Source organism: Anser brachyrhynchus, assembly GCF_964034855.1.
Source record: "Anser brachyrhynchus genome assembly, chromosome: 3".
NCBI lineage: Eukaryota > Metazoa > Chordata > Aves > Anseriformes > Anatidae > Anser > Anser brachyrhynchus.
In genome coordinates this window covers 66,403,093-66,420,446 of record NC_137696.1, presented here as the reverse complement: position 1 = coordinate 66,420,446, position 17,354 = coordinate 66,403,093, and the positions used below count along the sequence as shown (strand labels likewise).

The window sequence follows — 17,354 nt, the reverse complement described above, 5'->3', positions numbered from 1 at the left end:
AGCCCAAGACAGTCACCAATATGTAAATGCTTTGGAAAGCTCTGATCCTCAGTGTTTTATGCCTTGGCATCCTAGGGCAAGCAGAGCAGGTGGCTGGCTGCAGGTCCCCAAGGTTGCAGGCCAAGACCTCCATCCCTTCAGGCCCGAAGACTCAATGTTAAGAAGAGAGCTGAGAAAGGAGAGTTAAAAATTGTGTTTGAAGCCAGTTTTCGTTGGTCAGTTGGTTGGTTAGGGTGCATATGTCCATAAAATGACAAGCCTATTCCTAAGCATGTTATGAACAGCAGTGACTTGACTAAAATAACTTAGCACAACAGCTTTACGAGGCATGGGAGTCTGTGAGCCCTGCATCATGGTCACTGGTTCTCTCCACCCTTCCCTCCACCCTTGGTTGGTGAGTCTGGTTTTCTGGGGACAGACTGTCTGTGTTAGTAATAGAAGAAGAAATAATACAATATTGTTTAATATGTTACATTTGCGATGTACTGTTCCGAGGCTGCGCTTGGAAGATACAAAATATATGTGCAAGGGTAACATGAGAATGCACCAATTCATGATGAGGAGTAAGGAGGATTAAAAGAATGCTCAATTTGCAAGACATCTAGATAACTGGGGCTTCTTGGACCCTGGGAACTGTATCAAACCAACCTTGCGGTTTGGACTGAGACCAAGGGCTCAGAGAGCATGCGTGAGAAGGAAAGGTTAAAAAGTTCAACTCTGATGAAGACATCTTACTTCATCCCGACGACCACCCGGACGACCACCAGAGAGTAGTACGCAAGCGCAGAAGGACTGATAAGATAATTAGCATACGAAGCGAGGCTAGGCGGAGCTAGGAAATGAATATGCATAGATGAGTTGTGAAACCTAATGCGTATGTAGTATCTTAGGAGATAAAAGAGAACTAAGAGAACAAATCAGACGAAGTTAGATTTGGGCAGGCATGCCCCTAACTTCCGGCGCCTAATAAAGCACCTTCATATAATCACTTTGTGGATTATGTGTCTTCGGGAATGCTAACATCTGTCCACATGGGGCTGCCATGCAGGCAGCTGGTGGGATCACCTGTACCACAAGCACTTTGCAGGGGCAACTCACAGCTGCCCCCACTACTTTGATCAGCCTGCGACAGGCTCAGTGTGCCCATGGGATGCTGGTCTCTGGGAGACCTGATGCTCCTGGGGGTCCCTACTGTCCAGGGAAACTTCTGTGGGGATGGAGGAAGCAGCCCAGAAGAGGTCTTCGTGTCACAGCTGTCATTTTCTTTCAACTTCCTTCTATGCTAAAAAGTTAAGGACAAATTTGCTTCTCTCTCTTTTAAGGGAGACATAAATGTACCAAAAAGATTCAATGGGAGGCACAGGGCAGAAGGAGTGGAAATTCTTCAAAGTGACAGAAGGAATAATTGGTCTAAAAATAGTCCCATTCTGCATGAAGAGAAGAAAGGGGAGAATGAGGCCAGTGTTTCTGCTAGGTTTTGTTTATTAAATTTGTGCCTCTTCAGCATCTGGGATAATGTGGCTATACAGCCCCTCCATTTAATCAGCCAGGCTGGTTACTCAGCCAGACCTCCCCAGTGGCAAGATGCAATCCCAGCACAGTTGCAGTCCCACCAGCTGGTCATGGCTCTGCTTCTGGCACTTGCATCGGTCCGCACTCACACCCAGCTTAGAGGTCACTGTGCTCCAAGCACCAGTGGGCAGGTGTGGGGTCGTGCGTGGGACCTGCAGAGGAGATGCTCTTCCTTTTAGGGGTAAACCAAAGAGCTACGTAAAGTACAGATGCTCCCTTTTCAGTATTCCTGAAGCGTGGTTTTATGATAAACATACAAAATCACAAATGGTCGTTGGTTCAGGTAATGTGAATATCTGAAGAGAGCCATATACTCATAAAATGGAAGCTCCATAATGAATAAATATAAATACCAAATCGAACTAAATAGTATAAATAGGATAGACAGGCAATTAGACAGATAGATAGCATACAGGTGGCAGGCAACTGGCCCATTGTGTGGGAAATCTGATTTAAGGAGAATGAGACTTTCAGCTGCTGTACCAGAATGCGACTTCTATCCTGTTACAATATTCGTATATTTAGCTTCTCACTAGAAACTCTTAATACATTTCTTCACACAAAAAAGCTTTGAGTGGCAAAATTTTTACAGGGAGGTATTACATTTACTTGTTTCGTGCTTTTTATTATTATTTTTATTTTCTATATTTACTTCTAAATATCATAGAATCACAGAATCATGGAATGGTTTGGATTGGAAGCGACCTCAAGGGACACCTCCCACTAGACCAGGTTGCTCAAAGCCCCATCCAACCTGGCCTTGAACACTTCCAGAGATGGAGCAGTTGCTCTTCCTCTAGCCACCAATACTGTAACCCCATCATAGAAGGCCACCGGCTTTGTCAGGCATGATCTGCCCTTGGTGAAGCCATGCTGGCTCTCATCAATACAACTATCACGAAAACTTTGGGTAACCAGAGAATTCAAGAGTATGTGCTTTAGCATTGTCCAGTATTGAAAGAAAACCAGACAAATCTGTGCCTGAGAGCTTATTCATGTGCAGTGTGACTTAGTAATTGTTTGCACCACCTGTTTTATTTTTTTTTTAATGGCATGAAATTAGCTTATAGCACTTCTCACCTTTATCCTTGCTTTGAATTTTAGACAATTTTAGACTTTCAGATTTCATTTATTTTCTTGTTCAAAGGTTCTTTCATAATATAATGTGCTTAAGTTTGTTTTGGATCCTTCAGCTGGAAGTATCCCAGAACTGTATCAACATATCTATATTTTTATTTACTTGTGAAGCAAAATTTTCCTTTCTGTTCCTCCGTAAGTTATAAAACAGTTGCAGGTTATGCAAAAAGGAGCCTTTAGTGCATAAGGCAGATCTTCCAGATACACTGGCAGCTATCTCTCACAGACGTCCTTTCTGAGCCAGCATTGCTTTACATCATCTCATGGCACACTGGCTGTCAACAACAAATACCCATCTGTTCTCTTGCTATTAGGATGGGTGCCCATGGAAAGGAAATCCCCTTAGATAAGAAACAGCTTCAAATCAGAGAACAGCCAAGTAAATGGAAAATAACCCTAGATCTGCTTTATCTTAATTACAAACCAAGTCTGCAAAAGATTGGTGCCAGTATCCCACATGTCTACTAGTAAATACCTGAGAGACCACATTGCAATCAAAAGGGCTCCGCAGTCTAACACACATGCTCTTTTCTCACTTATTCCTCTGTTATCTTCCATCTCAGTCCCTGGCAAGAAGTTGTCCAAATGTCAGTGGTGCTCACTGGACTCCGTGATAACTTAGCTGGAGGATGACCTAGGTTTTTATGTTCAGAAAAGATCTGTACCAATAATCAGAAGATTGTTGTGCCTATAATTCACCATCACCATTGTTTGGTTTTCGTTTTTCAACCATTTATATTTGGGAACACAAAACAGAAAAGCACAATTCTGCTGGCAGAAAGGAGACATTTAAGTAGTTACAATTAAGCAGTTACAATTCTTTATTGAAACTTTAGGATTTGATATGAAAAAAAATATCTGTATACACTTTTTCCTTCCCTTATCCTGCACCAATAGGAAGGATAACAGAAAATAACATTGTCCAGATACATCTAGAGGAAGTAGCTGCCCAACAGTGGCAAAGAAACTCCCCAGGATCTGGTGGGAGTTACTCTCTTACTCCATGTGCAGGCTGTGGCATCAGGAGGATTTAGTGGGCCCTGTGAACCTATGTCTTCACAGCTGATTTTAAACTCCCTTTATGCATACATTTCATAATGAGATTGTTGTAGCTCCTAGAAATTTAATCTAGCATTGATTAATTCCCACATTTCTCCTTGAGGCATTAGTGTCTTCAATGCCTTTTCTCTGTGTAGATTATCACACAAATTGTCATTTTGGCTATCCACAATGTAGCCTTGCCAGCTCTATGATGCTTTCCTTCTCACATCTCAAATGCAAACAAGACAGTTTCCAAATCCTCTCCTTAGTTTCCTTCTGATGTGATAGCTCTTTGCATCAGAACAGCCTGCGCTCATTAAGAGGTGTAACTCCACAAACAAATGCAAGTACTTGTGTTTAACAACCAGTGACCCAGAGAACTGGTTCAACTCAGCTAAATCAGGTTCTTGATCTACTCTGGATTCACCACACTGCACAAGAGTACTCAGTAACATAAAATGCCCATTTACACAGGTTAGTTTTAGTGCAGGTGTTACAGCAGTCGACATCCAAAACAACTGATTTTTACAGCCACACTCCAGTAAAGTTTATGCAGCACTGCAGAAAATTATAGTGAACTGTAGCTACAGAGTGGATATTGAAATAAGTTTTTTTGAATGGTCCAAGTCCTTTTCCACTGTGTTCCGTAATTTCATTGGGGAGCAACAAATTAGGAATCTTTAGGTAATCTTCCCTGCCAAACACCATCTGAGTAAAGAAGATATGGATTTACACATAACTAACTAACTAAATAAAAAGTCATACACACGGGCCACAAAAATAACCTCTTAATCAACAGTTTGGCGTATTGTGATTCTCAGCGTGTGCTACCAATAGCTGCTGGCAGGCTTGTACACAGGTTCCCTGTGCATGCCAGAGCTTGGCTGTGAAATTGATCTTCATCACTGCTGCTATCCGTGTGGAATACAACAAAGGTGTGCCTAGCCCTCGCCAAAGCTTTATTTGGCCTACCCATACCTTAAGACAAAAGAAACATGTTGAATTGTCAGGGACTAAGGAAGACATGAAGAGAGAAGAAACGGGGAGAGAAATTCCTACCAAGTCAAGGATTCCTTGTACAGGAATCATCATGAGGAGGTTTGGGGTTCTGTCCCCTCACATCTGTAGTGCTCCCTTCTCTTGGGAGGAGAGACCGATTAGCAATGTGTTGCTTCTAGAAATGTCCCCCATGAATGACCCCTTCCTGTGGCTTCACTGCAGGTGTCAGACATGCCCAAATACATGTTTGCAAGACTTGTCCTTGCAGCAATGACTTCATAACCTGCAGATGTCAAGAACCAAGACAAAATAATATAGCACACTCCAGGCTGAATGTGGTTAACGAAGTTGCTTTTAGTTTATTAATTTTACCCATATACATAGTTGGTTTTGAAAACACCATGTGAAGAACCAGGACAAAGGGTAACAAAATGGTATGTGAAAAGATTTCAATACGCAACGTGATGGTGTACCTACTGTGTTTTATATATACTTTACATTGAAAACCAGATAAACCACAGTTCTCAGAGGAAGTACACATTTTATTTTGAACTAGCGAATTTAGTTTATTAATATGTAAAAAAATAAATCTACAATAGCAACAGTGCAAACACATCAGAACTTGCATGGCATACAGAACACAAATGAATAAAAATTATTGTACAAAGGGTCCGATGTTTCCTATGGTACTGGCTGTGATATGTACAACAAACAACAGGGCGACGAATAAACTGCAACTTAAACAGGAAGATGAGCTGCATATTACTTGTTCTGTCTTGTATGGCCTCTCTATTTCAGGGGGTAAAGCCGTCATGCCCTGGAACTGCAATTAAAATAAAATAAAACAGTTTCATCATATAAGATTAGAAATCTATTTTACTCTCTAACTAGTTAGCAAATTGCATGAGACTCTATTGTTAGCTTTGTATTGTGGTTGTGACTCTTATTGTGGAGACATCAAACTCCGTAAAAATATTAATATATTGCACGCCAAATGATCATCCAGTGTGCAGATCCATTGTTCTCAGCTTGGGAACAATTGCACACACTGGCATCCTCTCCTATAAAGCAAGGCCAGGCTTTTGTTTGTTGATTCGTATGACCTTGTTTTGGTTTGTGGGACTGTTTGGTTGGTTTTGTCTTTGTTTTCATCTTTCTGGAAGGTGAAAATGGAAGATTACAGCATTACAGTGCTTTTGGTATATTGGATGACAATTGAAAGCATTCATTGGTACATACAAGGCTTATACTTGCATGTAGAAGCCAGTTAATTGTGCACACATGTTCCACAGAATGGTTGAGGCTGGAAGGGAGCTGTGGAGGTCATGTGGTCCAACCCCCCTGCTGAACCGGGGCCACCTAGAGTAGTGTCATATTTCTATATATTTAGCATTTTTATGCTTCCCTTAGAATTCAGTGCAATTTTTATGGAGGTTGCGTACCTACTTGCCTCTCCTGGCTTTGACATGAAATGAGAGAGCTTAGGGTACACCACTTAGTTACGCATTTCCAGATGTACTCCCTACTTACATGGTTTAATTCTTGAATTAAAGGAAACACTGACAGGTTTATGGTGAAGAAAAGAAGTTCTGTGAAAAGAGAGCCCCTGGGCACAAGCATTTTTGAAAGTTTGAATGGCCACCTGTACAGTATGCGCTTGTTTTTCCATGTTGCAATTATTCTTCATTGCAGAAAAAAATAATCTAAATATGGATTTATTCTTAGCAAATACAACACAAAGCTGAAACTGATCAGGAAGCCATCCCTTCAGCAGGATGAAGATCTTATCAAATTAATTCCTCCACTTCAAGTTTTTCCTTCTTGTAACAACTCACTGATTGTTTGGACATTCATGTTAAATCTGTTCTTGATTTTGTTGAGGACGGCCAATTACACATAATATTACTAATAAGAGAAGGAAAAGGAAAGAGTCCTAATCATATCTTTGAAGAATATGCCCAAGTCATTTGAAATAGGAAACTAATGATAAAAAGGAAGAACTAAACACTCTCATTTCCAGTTAACTCGCTCTTTGAATATGTTCTTTAAGTTGTAAGTATTGTTCCTTCATCCTGTAAGATAAAGGGGAACAGCATTTTCCAGAAAGCAAACTGCTTAAAAAATGATGCCTATCCCCTTCTGATAAAATTTCCATGTGTTTTCCATCTTCTTAACTTGTCCTTTGACAAATAATCAGTGAAAGAGTAGCTAAGCAGTTGCTACTAGCTAGCAGTTGCAAAGGTCAAGAAGCTTAACCAAAACCAGTGAATAGTCATATGTATTATCATCACATGTAGTCAATCACATGTAGTAAATGAGTACTTTTCACAGAAGGTCTGTAGTGTCTACTGACATTTAGATTAAATAATAACCTACTGAGTAATTATTTTTATCTTACATTTTCTCATCAAGAAGTTAAAATCTTCCAAAGGTGCACAAAAAAGAGAGAGTGCTAATGCACTGGTCCACTACTATAGACATCTCTTAAGACACAAGACCAACATAAAAGTGAGAGATATTGGAAGACTGTTCATATAGCTTTAGGTGGTTTAAGAGTTAAGAAGTCGGATTCTTGAGGCTTCCTTATGCAGTCAATATGCCTTCCCCTACAAAGTGATTCAGAGAAGAAATCTGATTCAGGAATTTCAAATCCTCCATTGCAAGGCCCTAACATAAAACCCTGACAATAGAGGGAGCCAATGAAAACTAGCTTTCTAACTTGGTTGCCTAACCTGGATACATACGGTTACTCTTTCATCTGAGTCCTAGGCACAGTGGAAAAGTCCATATTCCTATCACTGAACCCAAATCCTGACCAAAGCTCCAGCTTTTCTATTCTTCTTAAACACTTCTAGAACTTGAGTTACATGAAAGCATTGATAAAGCATTCTCATCATTTGTTATTGCAGGTCTTCAGTGGCCATGTAAAGAGTCTGAAGCCAGGTACTTATTCATAATCAAGCACAGTAAATCCCATTTGTTTCATGGCATTGTAGCCTCCTTTTTAAGACTTAGAAAACTTGATAGGAATAGACTTACCGACCATTCTGCATTATCTGTTTTTGAACATCTCACATTCACTGGTAGTTTAAGCACAAGCTCATTATAGGAGAGACCCTCTGATCTGGACCACTTGAACTTGTTCATTGCATCCATAAATGACAGATTTTTGTATTGCTTAGGACTCTTGATAATAAAAGGCCAAGTCCTGAAGAAAAATAAATACAAAGAATTAAAAAAAAAATAGATAAATGTCATCAAGTTGGAACTGATAAGGGAAAGCTTTGGGAGAATTTACTCAGAAAAACAAAGCACTATTAATATATATATGTATACCTAATTCACATTCTCACCTAATTTCTCTCCTAGTGAAACTTGACATAGTGTCACTAACAGACCTATGAAAGTTTGTCATCAGTTTAGAACTTGCCACCATATGCTTTTAAAAATGAAGGATTTTAAGTTAAGAATTACATTGCTGATCTCATCTACAAACTGAATACACAGGCTATCCAAAACAGATCTTCTATTGTAATCCCACCACCGGGGAAAAGAAAAAAGAAAAAGAAAAAAAAAAATCACACTCTCTACTAAGCTTGACAGACTGTTTTAAAGAAATGTTTGCCATTAGGAAGCTGCTTCCAGATTGCTCTGCCAAGCTCTGGTCGTAACTCAGATAACAAGTCAAACTTCATCCGAGCGCAAGGGTGCTAGGTTGGCAACAGTGCCAAAAGATCAAATGACAATAACCAGTGTTCTGGACGTTGTCTTTTGGCATGTCCCAGTGCCCTGGCTAAAAGAGAACTTTTGGCAAAGGTTGGGATAGAGAGCTGCTGCATTGCTCTAAGAGGGCTGAAAATTCACCAACATTTGGCAAAACTCTCCCTGAACAAGTGGGGTCAGTCCATTTCCCTACCACCATCCTGAGATGTGGGAAGGGAAGGAATGCCTTTGTCTTTCATTTAGTAGAGAAAACTCAAATATAATAATGAATTATTTTTTTTTTAAGTAAATAAAACCTTTTCCATTTTTCTTGCTTTGTCTTGACTCTGTTTAAAAACAGAAAGTTATGTAAACTGTGTGCAAAATAATAAAGTGGCTAAAATTTTAACTAACCTAATTATTAGTTTAAAAACACACTGAAGCACATGTTATCTTTTAAAAACTGATGGACCTGTGTTATCTTGCAGTATGCTGTCTCCCATTTGCTTTGGTTAAAGGGTTGCCTATGCCAAAGTTCAGCTCCACTCAATATATAGGCACGGAGGACATAATTTTAATCAGACACCTATTTTACACTATTGTAGCCCAATCACTTTAATCTCAACTCCTCATGATTTATACCACTGTCTGGGCCACCAGGCTGAGGAAGAAAAGGAGTTTTAAAGTGAGCCACCAGTGCCTTGATCCTGCCTCCAGCTGCCTTCATGTGTAAGTCAAGAGAGACTTTAAAGCAGTCAGTGAAGCAATTTCAGTGTAAAACTGACACAAGAGAGATGAGTATCAGGTCACATATCCTTAGGCTGACAGAGTTTAATGAAACAAGAATTGTGGATTAGGTCATAAATACTAGAGGCATTAATAATCTCTTCTTCTAATTACTCTTCCATTTGCAGCAGACAGTCTGCATACTTACTCTATTCAAAACATCTTTATTTCCCCAGGCCAAATGTGCATTTTTTTCTTAAGTACAGTTATCATGAATGAGCACTCAAGAGAGCATACAATTGTTAGAATATTTTCTTTATAACCTCAGAAAGACTCTTCTAGCTAGGACTGATTTAGAAACTGTGTTCTCCCTGTATTAAAAAGGATTGTAAGTAGAAATATCATTAAAACTGAAGTAGACATTGACTGAATTCTGACTTTTTCAGACTCTTCAGTCTTGGGTGTAAACTTCAGAACTAAGACCAGTAAGCCTGTACATCAAATTACTTTGCAGTAAGAGTTTTATATTTATTTTTCTGTATTTCATTCATTTGGGAACTGTCCCTTTCAGACTATTCCCACACTATGTCTGCAGTCACTTCCACTGCTGATCCTCTACTGAGATGCTTTCATTTGGGGCATTGTAAGGAACATTTAATATCTAAAAAATATGCTATTCATTGATTTTTATATCTTCACACACATATATCCTGTTCATAGTAGGCTTCTTCCCATCTCCTATAGAAGTCTAAATTTTCTGTTAGATCCTGGAAATCACAATTGCTCACAGTGAGCAATATCATTGTGCAGGTCAACCTAGTGAAATGAGAAGGGCAGAAAAGTTAGATCTAACAACTCAGTGCGAGACATGTTTTTGCCTAGGCCTTCATGATGAAGGCCAGCAAGAGTTCTGCTGACTTAATGAATGAATTGCAACACCTGATTTAACCTTCCTCCCTGTGCTACACCCTCTGCAAATTCACTGGCCAGCAGCCAGATGCCAGATGAATTGCACGGACCTTCATGATGTTTATTACAGATCCAGAGTTGCCTAAATGGTAACGGTACCCTACCACCCGCACTACTTACAGAGGGGATATTGAATATTTGTGGCCCACTGAAGTAGTCAGAACCTACAACAGAATGATATTACCCCTTTCAAGCTGAGCAGCATGCCAATGTTCAGCATTTTGTAGGTTATTTCTGTAAGGAAGAAAAACTGATGATAGGGGGGTTTCTTTCTGACACAGTCCTGTTTACCTCTCAAAAATGTGCAGTGACCTGTTTCCCTGAAAAGCAGGAATCAAAGTCTCAGCAGACAGTGTCTTTGCACAGAAGTGCAACCTTCTGCAGTCAACAGCTAACCAAAATACTCTTTTCTTCCTCTTGGCTAGATTCGTACCAGTTTTTCTCCATTTTTCTCTACTCACTTTGTTTATCATTTTCTGACTTATTCTGCCAAAGTTCCATCTCCCCACCATGGTGCTCAGCTACAATTTTATCTTTTACTATGAATGATTTAATATTCTCTCCCCTCCATTTTTTTCTAATTTACAACTTCTTCCCATTTTGTGCATTCTTGTCAGCGCCACTGAAAAAGCACTGAGCTCCAGATGTGAGAAACAGTTCTAGTATCAATTGTCCTCTTGGTTGCATCGATCAGCTGCAGCAGAATTAATGACAACAGATCTACACAGGCTAATTCAACTCTCATGCTCCCAAACTCCTACTTTTTCAAAATTATCTATATATCCTTTATTTCTGTAATTGAAACACTGATATGTTTTGATAAACATTTGAAACACTGATATGACATTGATACTTTTTTTTTTTTTGATGGTTGTTGGTGGGGTAACTGCTGTAAGAAAAAAATGTTTGTTTAACAGAAGAAATAGATTTTCAATTAAAAAAAAAGACACAAAACAATAAAACAATTTGGCAGGAGAAATAAGTAGTTCCACAGGTTGTTCACCAAAATGAGGTGGCACGAGTGATCTTGCAACACATTGCACTGTCTGAAAGAAATAAGGGTTGTATAGAAATGACCCTGTAAGATTACAGATTAAAGCAACACAGATAGAGGTGCTGTACGTATTCATAAACATTTTACTTGCCTGACTGGTCTATAGATTTCCTTAACACCAATGAACTGGAGTTGCTCCATGATGTCTGGAATACTTGCACACCGTGTGAGGTTGATTCGTGGGTAATAGAGCAGATATGACAGGCACATTTCATTCCTGGTGCTCAGACCACCCTGAAAATGGGATTTTTCTTTTAATCAAGATAGCATTAGAATTCCACAGGTAGAAACACTGATTAGCATTTATATGTTAATGAAATGTGTATCAGGAAGCCCGATTCAACAGGTTTACCTTTCACATTAGGTTATCAAGTAAAAAGAAGATTTTACGTAATTAATTACAAAATATACTGCAAGCTCAAACAACAACTCCTGAGCTTAAAAAATGTCAGAAGGAACACCTATCAATAAAATAAGCCTCCAGTTATGTTGAAGAGTGTGATCTGAGAAGTTCAGATTTACTTTTGGTTGTTTCCATGGTTCTTATATGTACCATGTTTCAGACAGATGTCTTCAAAATGGAGCAGATTTAGGAAAAATCTAGTAAGATAATTAGTCTTTTTAACGGGAAATTAAATGAGCTTTGCCTAGTAAAAAGGAGGAAGGGATGTAATATGTTTCTATATAGACTACATATTTTGATAAAGAGTAAGAAAGAAAAAGAGTTATGTATTATACTATATAGTTATATGTATATTATATAGTTACGGTTTTTATATTTATAGAGTTATATTTTATCTAGTAAAACAGATTTGTGGGACTGTTCCCACAAATCTCATAAATACATGAAGCAGGGCACAAGAGCTAGTGTAATTACCACACAGGAAAACAGGACTACCTGGACTTGACCCTGAAGTATGACAGGATTGAATAATTAAACTCCAACTGCTTGCTTTTCACTAGTAAACATCAGTAACAAACAGAAAGCAGCTGATTTAATTCTGCACAAGGATACAAGGATCAGCAAACTCTTTGCATACATTTTGAGGTATTCTGTTTAACTGAAATTCTTAAAACTCCATGCAAGGCTCTATGAAATTCTCTTTTCCTATCAGCATTCCAACCTGTGCACCTTCAGAAATATTTATTTCACTGCCTTGCTACATGCTGTTATGCACCAGTTTGTGAAGTGTCATACCAATTAAAATTACAATATTCAGTTAACTTACCACCGAAAAGTAAGCTAAGACCACAGACCATAGATTTACTACAGGACACCTTCTTTTTGAAGAGTGCTTTACTAGGGAAGCACACTAGTGTGCTTCAACATACACCTTTTTTTAATATGTTTCTTTGTTTCTATGCATATTTCACTCAATTAAGATACAGCTGGCACAACAAAAACTGAAAGGACTTGATTCTCTATATTTGGACAAAATGTCTAGTATACAGATAAACAAAAACATAACACAATGGGTGAACAGTTGGCTGACCGGTCGGGCTCAAAGGATTATAGTAAATGGGGTTACATCAGGCTGGTGGTCACAAAAGTAGCGGGCTTTCCCAAGCCTCCATTTTGGGGTCAGATTTCTTTATTGTTTTCGTAAATGACTTGGATGCAGGACTTGAAGGTATACTGAGTAAGTTTGCAGATGACACTAAATTGGGAGGAGCTGTTGACTCTATTGAGTGTAGAAAGGCACTGCAGAGAGATGTTGACAAATTAGAGAACTAGGCAGTCACCAACAATATGAATTTTAACAAGAACAAGTGTCAGATTCTGCACCTGGGAAGGGGCAACCCTGGCTATATGTACAGACTGAGGAATGAGAGGCTGGAGAGCAGCCCCACAGAAAGGAATCTGGGGGTTTTGGTCAATGGCAAGTTGAATCTGAGTCACCGGTGTGTCCTGGCAGCCAAAAGGGCCAACAATGTCCTGGGTGCATCAGGCACAGCACTGCTAGCCGGATGAAGGGAGTGATTGTCCTGCTCCGGTACACCCTAACCTAGAGTACTCTGTGCAGTTTTGGGCACCACAATATAAGAAGGACATAATATTATTAGAATGTGTCCAAAGGAAGGCTACGAAGATGGTGAAGAGTCTAGAAGGGAAGATGTACGAGGAGTGGCTGAAGTCACTTGGTTTTTTCAGCCCAGAGCAGAGCAGGCTGAGGGGAGGCCTCATGGCGGCCTGCAGCTCCCTCACGAGGGGAGCGGAGGGGCAGGCGCTGAGCTCTGCTCTCTGGGGACAGCGACAGGACCCGAGGGAACGGCATGGAGCTGGGACAGGGGAGGGTCAGGCTGGGTGTTAGGGAAAGATTCTGCACCCAGAGGGTGGTCGGGCACTGGGACAGGCTCCCCAGGGAAGTGGGCACAGTGCTGAGCCTGCTAGAGTTCAAGAAGTATTTGGACAATGCTGTCAGACACATGGTCTGATATTTGGGTGGTCTTGTGTGGAGCCAGGAGTTCGACACACGATCCTTGTGGGTCCCTTCCAACTCAGGATATTCTGTGCTTCTATGATTCTATTTTGCGTTTATTCATACACCTACTGCATATGCCTACATGCAACTGATGATTCAGCAAGAACTATCCCTATGCTCTGGATGTCACAACCAACCAGGTCTTCCCTATTAAACAGATCTCACCTCCTGGAGATCTGGATCCAGCCCCTCCTGAGGACGAGGGATCAGCCCCTGGCAAAAGGCAGGTGCCTGCAGCTATGCCTGTCCCTACATGTAACAGGTTTGGCCTCACTCCCTGGTTTCGCAGTCAGCTGGCACAGTCCAGCTGCTGCAGTAGCTACAAGCGCGCGCAGGCAGAGCACCCACTTCTGCCCTGCTCTGGGGATAGCAGCTGCCAAGGAGGGTCTTTGCAACTCTTGGCCAACGTACGCAAAGTACTTATTTGGGCGGTTAGCTGCTGGAAAACTTGATAAACATACCACACCAAGGTTCATGGCTCCCAGCTGCCTCATCTTAGGCATGCCTCAGTCCTACTTTAGGCGCAAGTGGTCTGATCTTAGTCATAGCATAAGTGAAAATCAATATTTAAGAACTCGTAATTACAATTTCAGGGAAAGATGGATAACAAGTTCATAAAAATAATTCATTATAATATGCACAATTTACATGTTAATATATGTTATGAAGAAATTCCTCCTTTTGCTACTGAAGTCTCATTTTTCAAGATCTTTTATGTTCTGGCCTGCTTATTTTTATAAACTAGACATATGAAAGCAATATGCAAGAGATCAGACTACGATCATAGTATTCCTTATGACTTAAAACCTAAGACATGAAAGACAATACATAATTAACTGCACGCAAATTAGCAAATAAGCTCACACATTTTAATAGCATCTTATGAAAAAGATTTTGGTCCCCCAAAATGGTCACCTCATCTTCTGTGTGCTTGTTTTGATCCAATAAAAATTTTCTTACCCATGTCATGCGAATTCGGTCCACAGTACTGTAGTGACATTCTGTGATTAAATTATCCCCCTGAAATACAAGATTTAAGAGGTTCAAATTTCTGAATTTTATGACCACTAGCTTAGGGTATCTATGGATGACAGCAAAAACTTAAAAGGATCAGAGCAGTTGATATGAGTTTTTGAAAGAGCAAAGGATTAGGTAATTGGTCTATGCTAAAACTTTGGCTATTAGCATTTATATTATCCCATATCCTCAGGGATCCCCCATGGATTTAAACAGAGCCTTATTAAGAGTATGATCTATTTTTTCAAACTGCAGTGGAAGTGCTCAGTTAGAAGCCTATTTTCAGGAAAATTATATATGTAGACAATGTATATAAATGAGTCCTGCTCCAAAACTCTTCCAGTGCTACTTTGGGTATCTCTCCCCAGGCTAATTTATCCTGCCAACTTCTATAGAATTACTTGCCAAATCAGGAAAATAAGGTTTTCCACATCACAATAACAACTATTTATCTGCCAAGCCTAGGAGAAGAGGAGTGGCAGGCAAAGACTTAGCTACACCGACAGATATGTATGGGAAAGGCTGAACACTTACCTTCTCAAGTACATGCAATTAACTTTTTGCTGTCTTCACAAACAGATCTACAATGTTTTTAAATAAAAAGGTAATATCTTTGTTCCCTGTAACTAATCAAATACGTATCTCAAAATGACTATGATAATCAAATGGAAACAAAAATATTGAAGAACACAGACTTCAAAAATCTGACATTTTGGGGCAACTACATGTGTCACAAGGATGCCATAGGCTTATTTGCTCTGGTTTGTTTTTGTGTATCACCACCTTCTTTCCATATAACCCATTGTATTAATCTTCCCTGAAGAAATCAGATTACCCTTCAAAGACTGAGAACTTCTACTTCCCTTTGGGCTTTTCCACTGCCAGATCAGTGATAGCACTAACTGTAGTCTGGGCTACCACAAGAAGGTGTATCAGCCTTGTGCCAGCTAAATGAAGACTGAGCTTTCTGAAGGAGCGTAAACAGGCACAACTTCATCACCCCCTGCAGGAAGATGCTTGTTGGCACTAGGGAGGACTCTTGTCTCTGCTGGTATAAGGAGCTGCAGAATATTCACTAAAAGTTTTTCCTTCGCGAGATTAGATCTTTTGTGTCCAAATTCAGAAGAGGATATGAGTACACAAAGAAAATAAGATGGACTGCAGAGATGAAAGAAGGATACACTATGTGGAAGAGCTATCAGGAGAGTGTAATAAGAATTTTGATGAATGTTTTTAATATTATTATTAGTATTATTAGTTAATTGATTAAACTGTGGTCAGAATTATACCAGAATGATGCATGAAGAGTTGTGCTGGTAATTTTGCATAAGATGAAAACAATTAAAGGGTACAAAAAAGACTCATTTCGGAGAAAGAAAAAAAAATCCAGCTTCTACTCTATCTGTCTTTTTTAAGTTGCTGATACTATCAAATACCTCTTTTTGTCTTTTTGCTGTCTACTCCCTTTTGTTCTTGAATTTTAAGAGGCCCTTCTCTATAATCTGCATGGATATTCCTAAAAGTATTACAGGCTTTCTCTGTAAACCTGTCATCTTCTGCCAGCCCTCTTCCTAAACCCTTCAACATTTCTTTCCTGGAGGAGGTAACACCAGTTTGTCTTTGAAGTCTCCGTGGAGTACTAGCAGTTGGACTTCAAAGACTAAATTCTGCACCTGAGCATCTAGATTTTGCTGTAGGAACTAAAGTTAACTTTTTTTTTTTTTTTGCCTTTCAAGGACAAATGTCAAAGTATCTCAGTGTGGGAGAAGAGACATAAGAGAGGAGGGGACTTGAAGAGAAGCCTAGAAGATCAAACCACAAGGCTCCTGACTATACATGAAGTTCAACCATTCCAATGGCCTTTTCAGTTCAAATCATAAACAGAATGCAGTTGTTTGATATTTTGCATCTGACCAATTCCATGAGGTAATGAGCTTGTTCACATGCACCAGGACAAGCACATCGCCATCTGCACTGCTGGTCAGTTCTGGAGCAACCAGCTCTTTGCACTACTTAGCTTTCTGTCATCAGGCCAAAACTTCAAAAACAGATGCCAGCTGGAACTAACAAGAGATGGGTGAATAATTTTTAAATGAGTGACTCATCCAAAAACATAGATAGAGAGACTTCTTTCATGAAATACCCATGAATAGCTACTGGTTTAATTTAACACTTTATAATATAAAAATTGTTTGTTTGTTTGTTTTTTAAGTGTATTACATTATCATAAGAACAGCAGATAGAATTGCATGATTCCTTTTTCCAAAGGGTTTTGTTTACTTAGTGAAACCTCATGTAGAACAGGAGTGTAGAATTTTATTCCCAACAACAAATAAAAATATGAAGCAAATAGAAGACTTAGAATGGTTGATTTGCAGACACATTTGCAAGGCTGAATACTTGCCATGTGCAAATTCTCAGGATGTGCTATTTGGTTACAACGGCTCAGTAAAGCCACAAGGGGATGTTTCCATTCTTCGGCTGGCCGGATTCACGATGATGGCACAACCAGGCACACCTGTGATTTTGTCATCCACTTTGTTCAAGAATTTATGATGGTAAAGTTCAAGTCAGTAATTGTAGACACCAAAAAACACCCAGTAGATGAACTGATGGTCCAAGCCAGTTCTGTAATGAATTGTGTGGATACTTAC

General features: G+C 39.6%; 1 protein-coding gene across 1 annotated transcript in view; it reads right to left on the bottom strand.

Moving 5' to 3' along the window:
• Positions 1–5,083: 5,083 nt before the first annotated feature.
• MOXD1 (monooxygenase DBH like 1) overlaps positions 5,084–17,354 on the bottom strand; it is a 53,228-nt gene continuing 40,957 nt past the window's right edge. The window contains exons 9-12 of the mRNA XM_080583819.1: positions 14,644–14,703; positions 11,292–11,434; positions 7,789–7,957; positions 5,084–5,572 (exon numbers count right to left, since the gene is read on the bottom strand). Coding sequence (XP_080439945.1) covers positions 5,405–5,572; positions 7,789–7,957; positions 11,292–11,434; positions 14,644–14,703 — 540 coding nt within the window. The 3' untranslated portion in view covers positions 5,084–5,404. The remainder of the gene's footprint in view (positions 5,573–7,788; positions 7,958–11,291; positions 11,435–14,643; positions 14,704–17,354) is intronic.